This window comes from Antedon bifida, chromosome 5 (genome assembly GCF_963402885.1).
Source record: "Antedon bifida chromosome 5, ecAntBifi1.1, whole genome shotgun sequence".
Taxonomy (NCBI): Eukaryota; Metazoa; Echinodermata; class Crinoidea; order Comatulida; family Antedonidae; genus Antedon; species Antedon bifida.
In genome coordinates this window covers 26,366,418-26,379,500 of record NC_136230.1, presented here as the reverse complement: position 1 = coordinate 26,379,500, position 13,083 = coordinate 26,366,418, and the positions used below count along the sequence as shown (strand labels likewise).

Genomic DNA, 13,083 nt, shown 5'->3' with positions numbered 1-13,083 from the left:
TCAATAATAAAAAAGACAAAAGAAACGTTTACTGTTAACCAAAAACCATTGTAGCCTATGACAGACAATTTAAGTATTTGATGCTTTAAATTATTTTTTTTTCAGGTAAATAATTTTGTTTTCGATCCAGTTTTTGGTCAAAGGGAATAACTATTATATGAAATTAAAATCGCCTAGTAACAAAAAATTGAAAACAAAATATTTTTTAGGTGAACAATATATAATTGTTATAAGTTTTTTTTCAATTCATAATTATTTTTATTGCAGAAGGTAAATGGTGATAACTTTGTAAAACTTGTTCGTCTTACTTGTACTATCACCTGTATAACATTCATATACACCATCATCTTTCATTCGTATGTTATCGATCACAGCAGACGTACTACCCCTCAGATTTTGTATTTCATCACCGTAATTATGTCTCCAACGTAAATCGTTAAGATCACCACCTTTTCTAAGATTGATAGTGACCAATTCTCCAATACCGACGGTTATTGTTTTATGCTCCATTACAATACTGGCTGTAAAATAATAACTGTATTAAAAAATATAATTATAAAAGTATTATTAATAATAACATAGTAACGTAATAATCAATTTATATATATTCTAGTCAATTTCCATAAAACATAAGATATATCATGCCGTTACTCACCAGAAGCAGATGTCAATACAATTGCTGAAGTTCTTACTACTTCGCCTTTCTTTGCTTCAAATGCAAATACACCAACTCTCTCTGTCTGTTGTGATGTTTCAACACCTAGATTCGTATGGTCTCTGAATGCCCGGTATGTAATAGTGCTACTTGTGTGAAATATTTTACCGTCTGGCATATCTGTCGTTTTCGCGTCATCACCACTTACATAGCCAGTGTCATCCCAAGTCACATTATCTTTCCCAGTAATATGTTTGTATAGTATTCCCACTGCCAAATCTCGAATGTCTTTGTCATCGTCAAGTACGTATCCTCGAAACCAACTATCAGTACTAGATGTTGTCAGTGGTGTACCAGAATACGACTATATCTAATAGATCTTTAAAAAAAAACATATTATTTGATAACTTTAGACCTATTAAATCATTTTACTGCAATTAAGTAAACGGGTAAAAAATATGGGGTAAATTTCCATCTAGAAAATATTACTACCGTATTTAACTTGCATTGGTGAAGTTAAGAACTGATCCGAATAACGGAAACAATCAGCTCACATAGATACCATGGACCTATAAATCAACTAATGTATATAATGTCAATGGAGATTAGGGGTTTTTCCCGTCTGACTACAGTGGGCGTATTGTCTGTACTCAGTGCTTAGTGGATTGAATAAAACTAAAATACAAATACATTTATTCATCAAATAGAAATAATAATATGTGCAATGTTTCAAGAAAATAATGAAATGGGGTCCCAGGAAACCCAGGAGGTTTGTGTTATAGAGACCCTAGATTTTTAAAAAATTATTTAAACATTTGTTTTCAAAATAACAGTATAAAGTAGGCCTAAAGGTAATAAAATAATAAAGAAACAAATTGTAATCTTTGTAAATGCTGTATTTTTCCAAAGTGTCGGTTAATTTAATTAATTTTGTTTAAAAATAGTAATGTTTTTGTTGATTTCATGATTAAAATAGGTGAACTATGAAGATTAAAGTAGGTAGGCTGCTCTCACAAATACAACAGTAATACACTATACTAATATACGGGTGTCTAACCTACAGTAGGCCCTATAGCAATAATTTCAAAGAGATAAAGGCAAATCTAAGCTTAGCCTATAACATACCTGCTGATCCGGATTGAAACATCAAATAAGTGACAGCTAGGACTATTAGGCCAATACATTTTGGAAAACGTTTATTCAACATCTTCACTAAGCGTGTGTATATCCAGAATACCGTATGCTCGTGTTCCGTGTGAGATAGAAAACCAAGGGTTAATGAGGTATTGTCATTAATAACTGTTAGTTAAATATAACCACACGGATACATTATCTATATACAATAGACCTACTGCAATTTCAGTGCCTTTTACTTCCTCCTCGCTAAACACATAATAAAACTTTGTATACTTTAGCATAACAAAAAAAAACTAAAGGAGTAGAAGGGTTACAGCATGTTGGAAAAAGAGGTGAGAAGATGGACACCAAACACACATAATATAAACAACACGGATACAGCAACATACAGTATTAACCACACATTAAATGGTAATTTTACTAACAGAATTAACATCGTATTATACTTGTTGTATTGTGAGTATTAAAAGAATATATATATATTTTATTTTTGTTGAATTTATTTTATTGTCATAGTTATTCACTTTGACCAAAAAACGGGATCGAAAAAAAATGATTTACCTAAAAAAATAATTTAAAGCAAAAAAATACTTAAATTGTCTGTAATAAAATGGTTTTTAATTAGGCCTAACGTTAAATGTTTCTTTTGTCTTTTTATAAGTGAAATAATACTTGTTTGTTTTTTTTACAGAAATGATGTATTTACCTAAAAAACTGTCAAAAAATAGTCAAATTGGCTGCCAGCCAATGGGTTTTTGGTTGAATTAACCCGTTTATTTTGTCATTTTATAAGTGAAAACCTTATTTTTTCCGTTTTCCGTCACGAAAGTGATTAACTTTATTAAAACTACAAAATAAATTATTCAAAGCCTAATTGAACTACTCTTCATTTTTCATGTTTTTGGAGGACAATACATCTTTAAGATATAGGCATAAAAAGATAAAATACTTACACAATTAATAACTAACTATAGGTTAAACACATTAACTGATAATGCATACGATTGAATTTATTTACATCTAACTTTGATGAATAGAAAAAAATACATTCGTTTATTGTAATATACCATGTTTGGCTATATTTTATATCAATGGATGTTTTCCATAGAAGAGCTCTATTCTATTCTATGTTCGACCGGTAAGTTCGATATTTGTAATATACCGCGTAATACTTGCTTTGTATGCAATTATTCATGATGTTATGTATGACTATTTTCAAGATAACATCAGCAATAAGATATCGTCCATTTTTTAACCTATAGATATTGATATGCAGAAAAATCAATATTATTAGTAAAATCTCATAAGCTTGTTAAAATCTTTATTTCGCTCTTTTTCTGTTTAGTTTATTTACAAGTTGTACAGGAGAAATTTCGGCTTATAAATGGCATGGTATGAAATGTACAAAATCATTTTGTTTACTTGTCTGTGTTGTTATTGAATCTTACAGTATAGCTGTGCTCTGTTGTGGTTGGGGATTTGATATTTTGCATAAATAGATACAAAGCTGATTGTGAAGTGTGGATATTTCGGTCATCAAACATGTGGAGATACTAAGCAGTTTTGGTTAAAATAGAAGTAATTTCATGTAGCTGTGGACCATTTAATTGCATTTCAGTTACCTTAAGTATTCCTATTCTAAATTGTTTTACTGTATTAAAAAAAAGCTTATTATAAAAATATATATATTCCAACCACCAGTTTTAATGTTATTATCACGATTTCTTCGGAACGACAACTATATGTTTGTATTCTTCATTTTTTCAACAATTGAGTTGCCATATGCATGTTCCGCTACAGACGGCTTAGGCTTTGTGTAAACGTGTTCCGTGGAACAAGATGCACCCGTCCTTATACTTTCATATTCACTTTCTAACTCATATTGTTTCGACAAACTTTGGTCAGTAGGCCTATCTTGTGTAGTTGCATTGAGTTCAACTGAGGATTTACCAACGTCCCTTTCTGAATGTTTACGTCTAAATCTAAAATTAGTAAAAAGTGTGAGTAGTGGTTATATTTAATTATAACAATGCGAACAATATAATGTGTCTTTAGTTATGGTGGCAATAGTCGATAAAACTTGCACAATAACAATGTTTTATATGGAACAATGTTATTAATAATAAAACAATGAGATTTGGAAGTGAAAGTCGGAGATGTACACAAAGTGTGTCGGGAAGTCAGGTGTCGGTAAGATGAAAGAATTAATATTCATTTATTCATTCAACATACACCATTATATTGATAGCACTCAAAACAATTGGTGCATTCATGTAAAGAAATAAATAAAACAATGTATACTGTAATTAGTACACAAAAACAGATATGAAAAAATGAAAACAAAACAACAATAAAACAAGTTAGTATAAGTGCAGATTGATTGGGCATGTTTATTCATTGGGCATGTTTAATCTTTGACCTTTTTCCAAACCTCTCTTAGTGGAAGATTTACAAAAGTTCAAAAATCGTCATGTAATATCCTGTTACATATTAATTAATTCGATAGCGAACTAATTAACACATTTTGTGTACATTTCCCAAGTTACTGTATTTCTAAATTTCAATGGTATAGTTTTTATTAATCTCATTTTGTATTATTTATATAGACCATTGTATTTATAAAAGTTGAATTACATATTTCCATCGTTATTGTAACTATATCATTTAATGTGTCGCGTCTAAAAATGTTTTTCAATTTATTATTTACCGTTTAAATATTAAGGTGATAGCAAATGTGATAACTGGACCAATTACAAAACCTATTATGTAACCTGGAAAATATAAGAACACATGTTGTTATATTTAAAATTTAAATATTTATTTACGCCGTGCTTAAGCTGCCGCAGGGCAAAGTAAGAAAATCATTTTTTTTAAATTTCACAAAAATTAGGTAGGCCTACTACAATGTAGTCGAAACATGGCTTCTGGCGTATCCCATAGCCAAATAATATATACATTAAGCATGTGTGACAAAAATTGACATCCCCTTGATGAGCATGCGCAAATAACATATTCCTTGCGTTTGCCAGTTTGCGGTGCGTAAAGTTGAATCTATTACGAAAACGACATAAGGTCTGCCACAAGCAACGCAAAACTGCGGAAAGCTGATTTGTGTTCTGCTTGCGCTTGTTCTTTTGGTACATGAAATTACGTTGCGGCAAGATTGTTCTTCTAGTGGGAACCAAGATTAACAAGCCAACAGCTATGATATGGTCATATCCCTTGAGACAAAACGTAGTATTTTCTGGACCATGTACAATGTTCCTTAACAACAAAAAGTCTAATTAGGCCTACTATTATAACCCAATATAGCATACCTTTCGTCTGATTACAATCGGATTCAAACATAACTTTCTTGTTTTCTGACGTCCCATTGACATTTAGATATGACGCTAATACTGTAAATGTATATTCTTTACTTGACTCTATTCCTTCTCCAAATACAACTTCAGTTTCTGTTGTGTTCCCTTGCAAAAATAATCCATCACCTGACAGGTCATAATAGTAGGTCACCTGATTTTCGCACGTAGAAGCTTTCCACTTTATCAGCAAATGTGTTCCATTTGTGAATGGATTACTTTCTATCAATGGCTCTATTATTGGAATACAAAATCAATTATTCAGAATATAGCCTATTAAATACAGTTATATGAGGAAAAATTCATTCATTCATCTTTTTATTTCAGAATATCATGGTGACATAATATATCCATAGCAAAAGAGAGAAAAAAAATCTTAATCTAAGAGCTCATATAACAAAAACAAAAATATATAAAGTCAATGCAACAATACATTCCATTGTATGTGCATTCTTGACAAATTAAGAACGTGGCGATTAATGGCCATGATCAAAGAATTACTACTTGCGTTCACACGATTTTGTAAAACTAAAAACAGATTTTCTAATGAACTCATCAAAGGATGAAAAATGTAAGTAGTAGTAGTTTTACGAAAAAAACAAAACATTTCATTATAGACCATGTTATTTAGCGAGTGACTAATCAACCAACCTGAGGGTGCTGTTTGTACTGTTATGTCCTGTCCCCAACTCCCAGCAAAATCCATGTTATTAACAACCCGAGCATTTATAACATACGCAGTACAGCTTGACAGATCCGAAAATTCAACTTCTTCTTCAACACTACTTCTGCTGCGTAAGCCTTGTACATTTCCATCTATGTCCGAATATTGCACTTGATATTGAAGAATATATTCACATTGGATTCGATCATACTCACTAGAAACTGGCTGAAGAACATAGTTTAATAGAAATAAATAAGTCTATTATATAATATAATCATCAGCTATTGTTTTCATGATAAAAAATTTCAATAGAGAATTTCATATAACCTACAATGTAGTTTATTTAAAACTTGATGTCACTGTACCTTTAGACTCAAGATGATCCGATTGTCTTCAACTGTTTTAAAATCTATCTCAGGTACTTCAAGAGGTTCTATAAATATGTAATTGATTAGTACTAAGAAATAAATGAAGTAACCTCACAATCAATTAATAATGATTTTTTAAAAACTGAACATTTACACAATTGATGTAAACAATGACAAAAAAGCTATCGGAAATATTTTATTGGATAAAAATAAAAATCCCCAAAAACAGTACAGTAAAAAATGTAATTAAAAAAAATCGTAATTCGGAAAATTGTAGGCCGATTATTATGACTTGACACAAATTACGTTAAAAAAAATCTGTGTTACGTTACGTTACTGAATGGTAGGACTAGGATGTTTAGTTTGGTCAATGAAAGATCAGATATTAGAGTTTACCTGAACAGATGGTGTTGGTTGTTCCGAGTGTACTTCTTGGTCCATCTACCTCATCACTATCAACAATCCTTGAGAGTTGAGAGTAGAATTGATATTGCGTATTTGGGATGAGATCATCAATAACAAGAAATACATCTGGTTCAATTACTGATATAAATGAATCCATTTGCGACGATTTATATGCAAGCTTCCGATTTTTAATTGTTCCTGTTCCGTAGACTTCACCGAGAATCCAAGTGACGTCAAACGTTAGGGTAGTTGCTGTCTGGTTTACAACAGCTGGTGGTTCAGAGCGGTACGGTAATGCTAATTATGAAAATGAAGAAGAACATCGCTAGAGATGATTCTACATAGCTCTCATACTATATTTTAGAGAATGAAAGTATAACTTTCCATAGGCTTAAACTAACAATTAAAGTACCAGGACTAATGCCATGAAAGATGTGACTTCTTCTCAGGCTCCAATAATATTCATTTCAGGTAGTATGCAAGGCTTAAATGATACTCTATATACATCGAGTAAGGGTCACGTCTGTACTTTATAAGGAATATTAAATGTTTCGTTACCTATGCTGCAGTGTGGTCCAGCCCAAGCCTCGTGACATCCATTATCGCAACCTCCATCTCGATTACAATCGTCAGAGTCTCTGCAGTGACATGGAAAGTTACACAAAACACCAAAGAATCCAGAAGGACATGACGTAGGTTCTGTACAAAATGCAATAATTGTGTAGGTAACGACGTGGTAAAAAATAACATTTTAAAAATGAAAAAAATGTAATCTGTAATGTCCCTACGTATTAAAAAAAATCCTTACAGTAATTATTTGTTTACGCCTATTTATAGGTTTTCAATAATCTTAAAGATGAGGGCGTAAGTTGATCGCTCGTACAAACTCTAGGCCTACTAGTGTTGTTTCTCCGCACAACGCCAATGGTGTTAGAGTCGTTATCGAATTGACCCATACCATGAAAGCCCAGTGGTCTAATATTATATGTATATATATGATAAGCCTTGTACTGGAAATTAAATATTTTGTAAACACCGAGATTGAGGAAATATGTAGGAATGAGAAAAAACGCACATGCAATCTGCTTGATGACATTCTACCTGTATAATATTGATATTTATCTGAAAACATCATCATACTACCTAGACATTTGTTTCCAGTGTAACCAGTCAAACATGTTGACCCGGAAGTACATCCTATATCTTGATTGGATAGGCTTAGACTTCGATTACAATCTTCATTGGCACAGTTACATTTTTGCCGACAATCTGCTCCATAGTATAAATCCTCATCTGGGACATTGGTGTCGTCTGGGTATAAATCCGTACACACTTAAAAACATAATAGTCATTTTGTTATGTTTTGAAATATTTAAAACCATAGACAATTTTATATTTTGTTCATACTAATAGAATAGTAAGCCTATAACTACCATTAATGAAAGTGGCTTAGTGGTTTCGGCAACAAACTATAAACAGGCACAAAATGTTTAAAAGTCTGTCTTCGCTCATTTTTATTACTTATGTGTGTAAAGTTTTAGTAAATCAAAGAGAAATATAGAAGAATATTAGAAAATTATGAAAAAGTGTTTAAGAAAAGACTGCCCTACAGGTATAGCAAAAAAAATGAAAAAATAAATTAAATAAATAAACAGTAAACAAAGTTAAACTATAAACTAATTTCCATTTAATGAAAAGTTACGAAAAACAAACCTGTTTTACAATCATTTTCTCCAAAACCATTGATGCATGCACATCCAATTGGATCTGGTGGACATATCAGATGTCCATCGCAAAATCCTCTAGAACTACATATAATTTGGCAATCACGACCAAAATAGTTATTTCCACAACCTGTGCAAATAACAAATTTTAAAAATGCATGATACATGTAGAAATACCAACAAACACAGATTGCTTTCAATTATATGTTTTACTTAATTTGAAAACAGCTTTATTTTACTATTACATTATTTGTAATTGACTAGTGGTAAGTGAAATAAGTTCTTGACCATCGACCACCAATCCGCATAAATCAATTTAGAATGATTTTAAACAAAACTATGTTATTACCAGTTAGACGTACAATTATTGATTTAAATCCTGCTGGGCAAATGCAGACACACGTCTTGTAATCACAAATTTCACTATTATTGTGAATAAAGTGTGATCACAGACCAGAAATCATCATCACATTTAGAATGAGTTATATAAAATACAATTAAAAACTATGATTTATAATAATAATTATGTTATTACTTTGTAGACAATCGCTGCCTTCAAACCCTGCTGGACAAATACAAACACCCGTCTTATCGTCACAAATTCCACCATTATAACATACGGGACAGTCCATTTCACAATCTGGAGGATTCCATTTTGGTGAAGGGCAAGCTAATAGACAAAATAGAAAATTTAACATTTCATCATTATGACCGGATTTGAGTTTAAACATGATTTTCTAAACCAATACAAATAGGATTGTAATTGTAGTTTTGCGTCAGGGAGTTGAGTAATTAGATGTTTTTCCCTACTCTGACGTAATTTGTACTTTATACTAAGTACATTTGAGAAAGCTTGCGAAACAATTCGCAAGTAGTTCTCGGGTGGGACTCGAACCCACGACTCAAATTACTCAAATGTACTTAGTATAAAGTACAAATTACGTCAGAGTAGGGCAAAACATCTAATTACCAAATACAAAACATATTGCTATTATGCTATTTGCAATTAATGATCTCACAGAATGTTAGAATAACATTTTTCTTTTTCAAGAACCTTAAGAAGAGTGTGGAGTTATAATGTATCATCAATTAAACGCACTTTCAGAACTTACCTCTAACAATAAGTCTCATGATACCATGTTTACCATCTGGGCTATCACCTGTATAACATTCATATACGCCATCATCTTTCATCCGTATGTTATTAATCACAGCAGACGTACTACCCCTAAGAGTGCCAATTTCCTCGCCATAATTATGTCTCCAACGTAAATCGTTAAGAGAGCCACCTTTACTAAGATTGATAGTAACAGACTCTCCAATACCGACGGTTATCGTTCTGTACTCCATAGCATTAGTGGCTGTAAATAATAACGTTTATACTACTAAAGTGTAACAGCGTTACTTAATAATGTATCAACTATTATGCTCCAATTTCATTATTTCAAACAATTATTATATAATATTAATAAATTTCATTTTAATATACTGCAGTATATTATACAGTATTATTAAAATGAAATTTTTAAAGTGTGAATAAAACAGACGAAGAGAGGCACGGTTCTAACTATGTCAAGATTTCGAATTGAAAATTATATCAAAAACAAAAATAGATAATTGATAAGATGAGATATTGTAACACCAAAATAAATTCCTGTCATTTGACGATTGTGTGTCACATGGTGTACAATAGTACGCACTATTGAACGGCCGTTCAATAGTACTTTTCCGTGTACGAAATATCGCCTTTGGGAAAAGAGAGTATGAGGGCTCACGGTTGAACGATTTTGGATTCTTGCCCTTTGATTGGTCAACACACTGCAGAAGAATTCTCCAAGGACTGTCAAACACACAGGAAAATAATTTATTAAAATTCTTTGAATGAGGTTAAACAAAACACTCGTTTTTATCATTTAATAAACATGTAGTATCATTATTATTTGATTGAATTTGACAATGTTGTTGTGACAAAATATGTTTAAAAATTAAAATAATAGTAAATATACAGTATATATATATAAATAGTACTTTTAATCATTTAGATAACAGTGGTATTTTATGAAATCTATTTTTCTTTTTTTAAATTTATAAACTGTATTTCAATCCAAATAAATATAATAAATAATATATTATTTTAAAAAACTGTTTCAATGTCAATTAAATGTAGGCTATAGGCTACTAGAGGCCTTATGATTCAATCTGATTCAATTGACAGAAATCATATAATACAAAATAATGAATGATTTGTATTGGTGTAATGGTACAAAATAATGGCATTTGGTGAATGATGAAAGGTTATCAACTCGGCTCGCCTCGTTGAAATGTAACCTTTCATCATTTACCTCATGCCCGACCTCATGGGATTATTTGTATCTACGTACGCTCGCGCTAACCGCTCGCCAATTCGCCAATGGCGACTGGAGTCTCCATTTGGCGAAAATAATTATTGCCTCGTTCGCCAAATAGGCGAAAATACATTTCCAAGCCTAGGCCTAGCCTGGTCGGCGTGACTTCTTATGGGGGAGCGAGAATTCTGACTCGGGTACAATTTTTACCACCACAGCATTTTATGTGACGACGTCACGATCGCCGTGTTCATTTTTTTAGTTCTGTTTAAACATGCGCAGAGCGTGCCTCGATGACGTCTTAATGACACACAGTTAATGTGATTGGTTCGTGGCCGGCCGTCGTCGATGTGATGATGAGCGAATAAAAGGGGAAGTCCCTATTCTTCGACGTAGTGAATGAACTTCGAGAAGAAAATGTAAACAGAAACATGTGGACGAATACTTCCGTATATGTTATTTAAAATAGGGAATTTTAAATTTAACAAAGTAATTACCTCAATAGTATAATGTTAACATGTTTCAATTTATTTCCCTTTCGATTATTCTAACCGAAAGTTGTGCTTTAAATTGAATAGCTAAGAAACAGCGTATACTACAACGGCAACACTGGCCAAACCGCGTTTCGGCCGCCTACATAGAAGGGTTACGGCCGCTGCATAGCAAATTCAAAGCTTCGGATGGGACGTTGGCTGAGCCTGCCAGGTGCCGAATAGAAATCTGGTACCTGCTAGCGGTGGACAGGAAGGTGGACACACGGGGACTGACTGAGAATTCTCCCCTGCATAGCTTTTCAAGCGCTTGGACGCATGGCTTACTGTCAGTTAGTCATGTCGAGACTGGATAATAAAAGGACTAAAATGTTTAACGGCTGCCGCGATAGCCAAAGCTTTGATCTCGCAGGGTAGCCATGTGACCTGACGTGCACGGAGTTTGGCACTAAAAAAACCGGCTAACTGTGGTTTGGATTCACGAGTAACGTATAAGGTTGCGCCTAGACCATGACTTTTAACAGCACCATCCGTAACGATCCATCGGGATGAGGTAAAACTATGACCTTGTTTGAGTCAAGTGCGTTCTGTGCTACTTTAAATGCTTCATGCAAGGCATCGCACCAATGTATTGTTTCTTTGGACTGTAAGCCGACTATGGCTTCTTCCAGTGGAGCGATGAGAGATGCGCACTGAGGTAAAACGTGTGCTAACACCTTATATGCCCCGATAAAGGAGCGTAAACCTCTTACCGTCGGTGGTGGAGTGCATGCCTTTAACGTTGAAATACGATGAGTATTTGCGCGAATAGAACCTAGGGACCAGGTCCACCCAAGAATGGTTGTAGTTTGTGGACAAATCACCGTTTTGCTAGCAGACAATCGCAGACCACACTTGTAAATGCATTGGAGTAGACGCCGCCAATTGTAAATTAACTCCTCTAAACTGTCCCCTCTACAATAAAGGTCATCCGCAAGCTTTGCTACTACTCCCTCCTTAATCAAATCCCCCAGTACCCGACAAGTCAGCTCTTCGAGGGCGGTCTCTGAACCAGACATACCCATGGCACACCGGGCATAAACTCTCACACCTCGAAATGGTGTGGCAACGCCACAGTACTTCATAGAAGCGCGATACAAAGGTAAAAGGCCTTTGTGAGGTCAGTAGTGATTAAGTGCTTCCATTTTGCGATGTTACGTAGAACGGAGTTGACATCCGGCATAAGGGAGGGTTGGGGTTTCGCATATCGTCCGACCTCGGCGAATGCTGTAACCAGACGATAACCACCACTCTCTTTTTTGACATGGAAAGATGGGTTAAGATATTCGACTTGGACACCGACGTCCTCGGGGCGAACAAATACTCCCACTTCCTCAAGCTCATCAAATTTGTCCTGTAGCTCAACCAGTTTATCTCTGGAGTACTGAGGAACTCGACCTTTCCTCTGAGGAGGCTGTACAGGTCCCATGTTAACAACAGCCTGGAATGGGCCAACAGAGCCGTTGTAGGCTTTAATCATAGGATCGAAAACAACATCGGATTCAGTAAGAATGGATTGGAATTGGGATTTCACATTCTGTGGGAGGATATGGTCTGGATCTAGCTTGACATAATCAGAAAACGCGACAGAGGAAGGAGGCTTACAGGGCTTAGATGGCGACTCTTGAGGAATAGCATTTTCGGTTGACAATGGCACAAAGGTGGGTCGGACTTGGCGAAAATGTTCGTGTCGTTTGATGACCTGAGGTGTGTCGGTGGAGTTTGGGATACGTACCCTTCCCCTTACACTAGAGACCAAGTCAAACATTGGCCAGGTTCGAGGAAACGTACCCTTACTATGTGGCAAACACGTCATCTTGTTGGATGAAGTCAGACGGAATGGCTACCTCGATAAATTCTCCCGGCCATATAGTGGTCTCCCCTTCAGGAGCACGA

General features: G+C 34.1%; 1 protein-coding gene across 1 annotated transcript in view; it reads right to left on the bottom strand.

Annotated features, from left to right (window-relative positions):
- The window catches only part of LOC144842972 (uncharacterized), a 35,442-nt gene extending 33,365 nt beyond the window's left edge, over positions 1 to 2,077 (bottom strand). Inside the window, exon 1 of the mRNA XM_078699605.1 lies at positions 1,781 to 2,077. Coding sequence (XP_078555731.1) covers positions 1,781 to 1,862 — 82 coding nt within the window. The 5' untranslated portion in view covers positions 1,863 to 2,077. The remainder of the gene's footprint in view (positions 1 to 1,780) is intronic.
- Between the last annotated feature and the right edge of the window lie 11,006 nt (positions 2,078 to 13,083).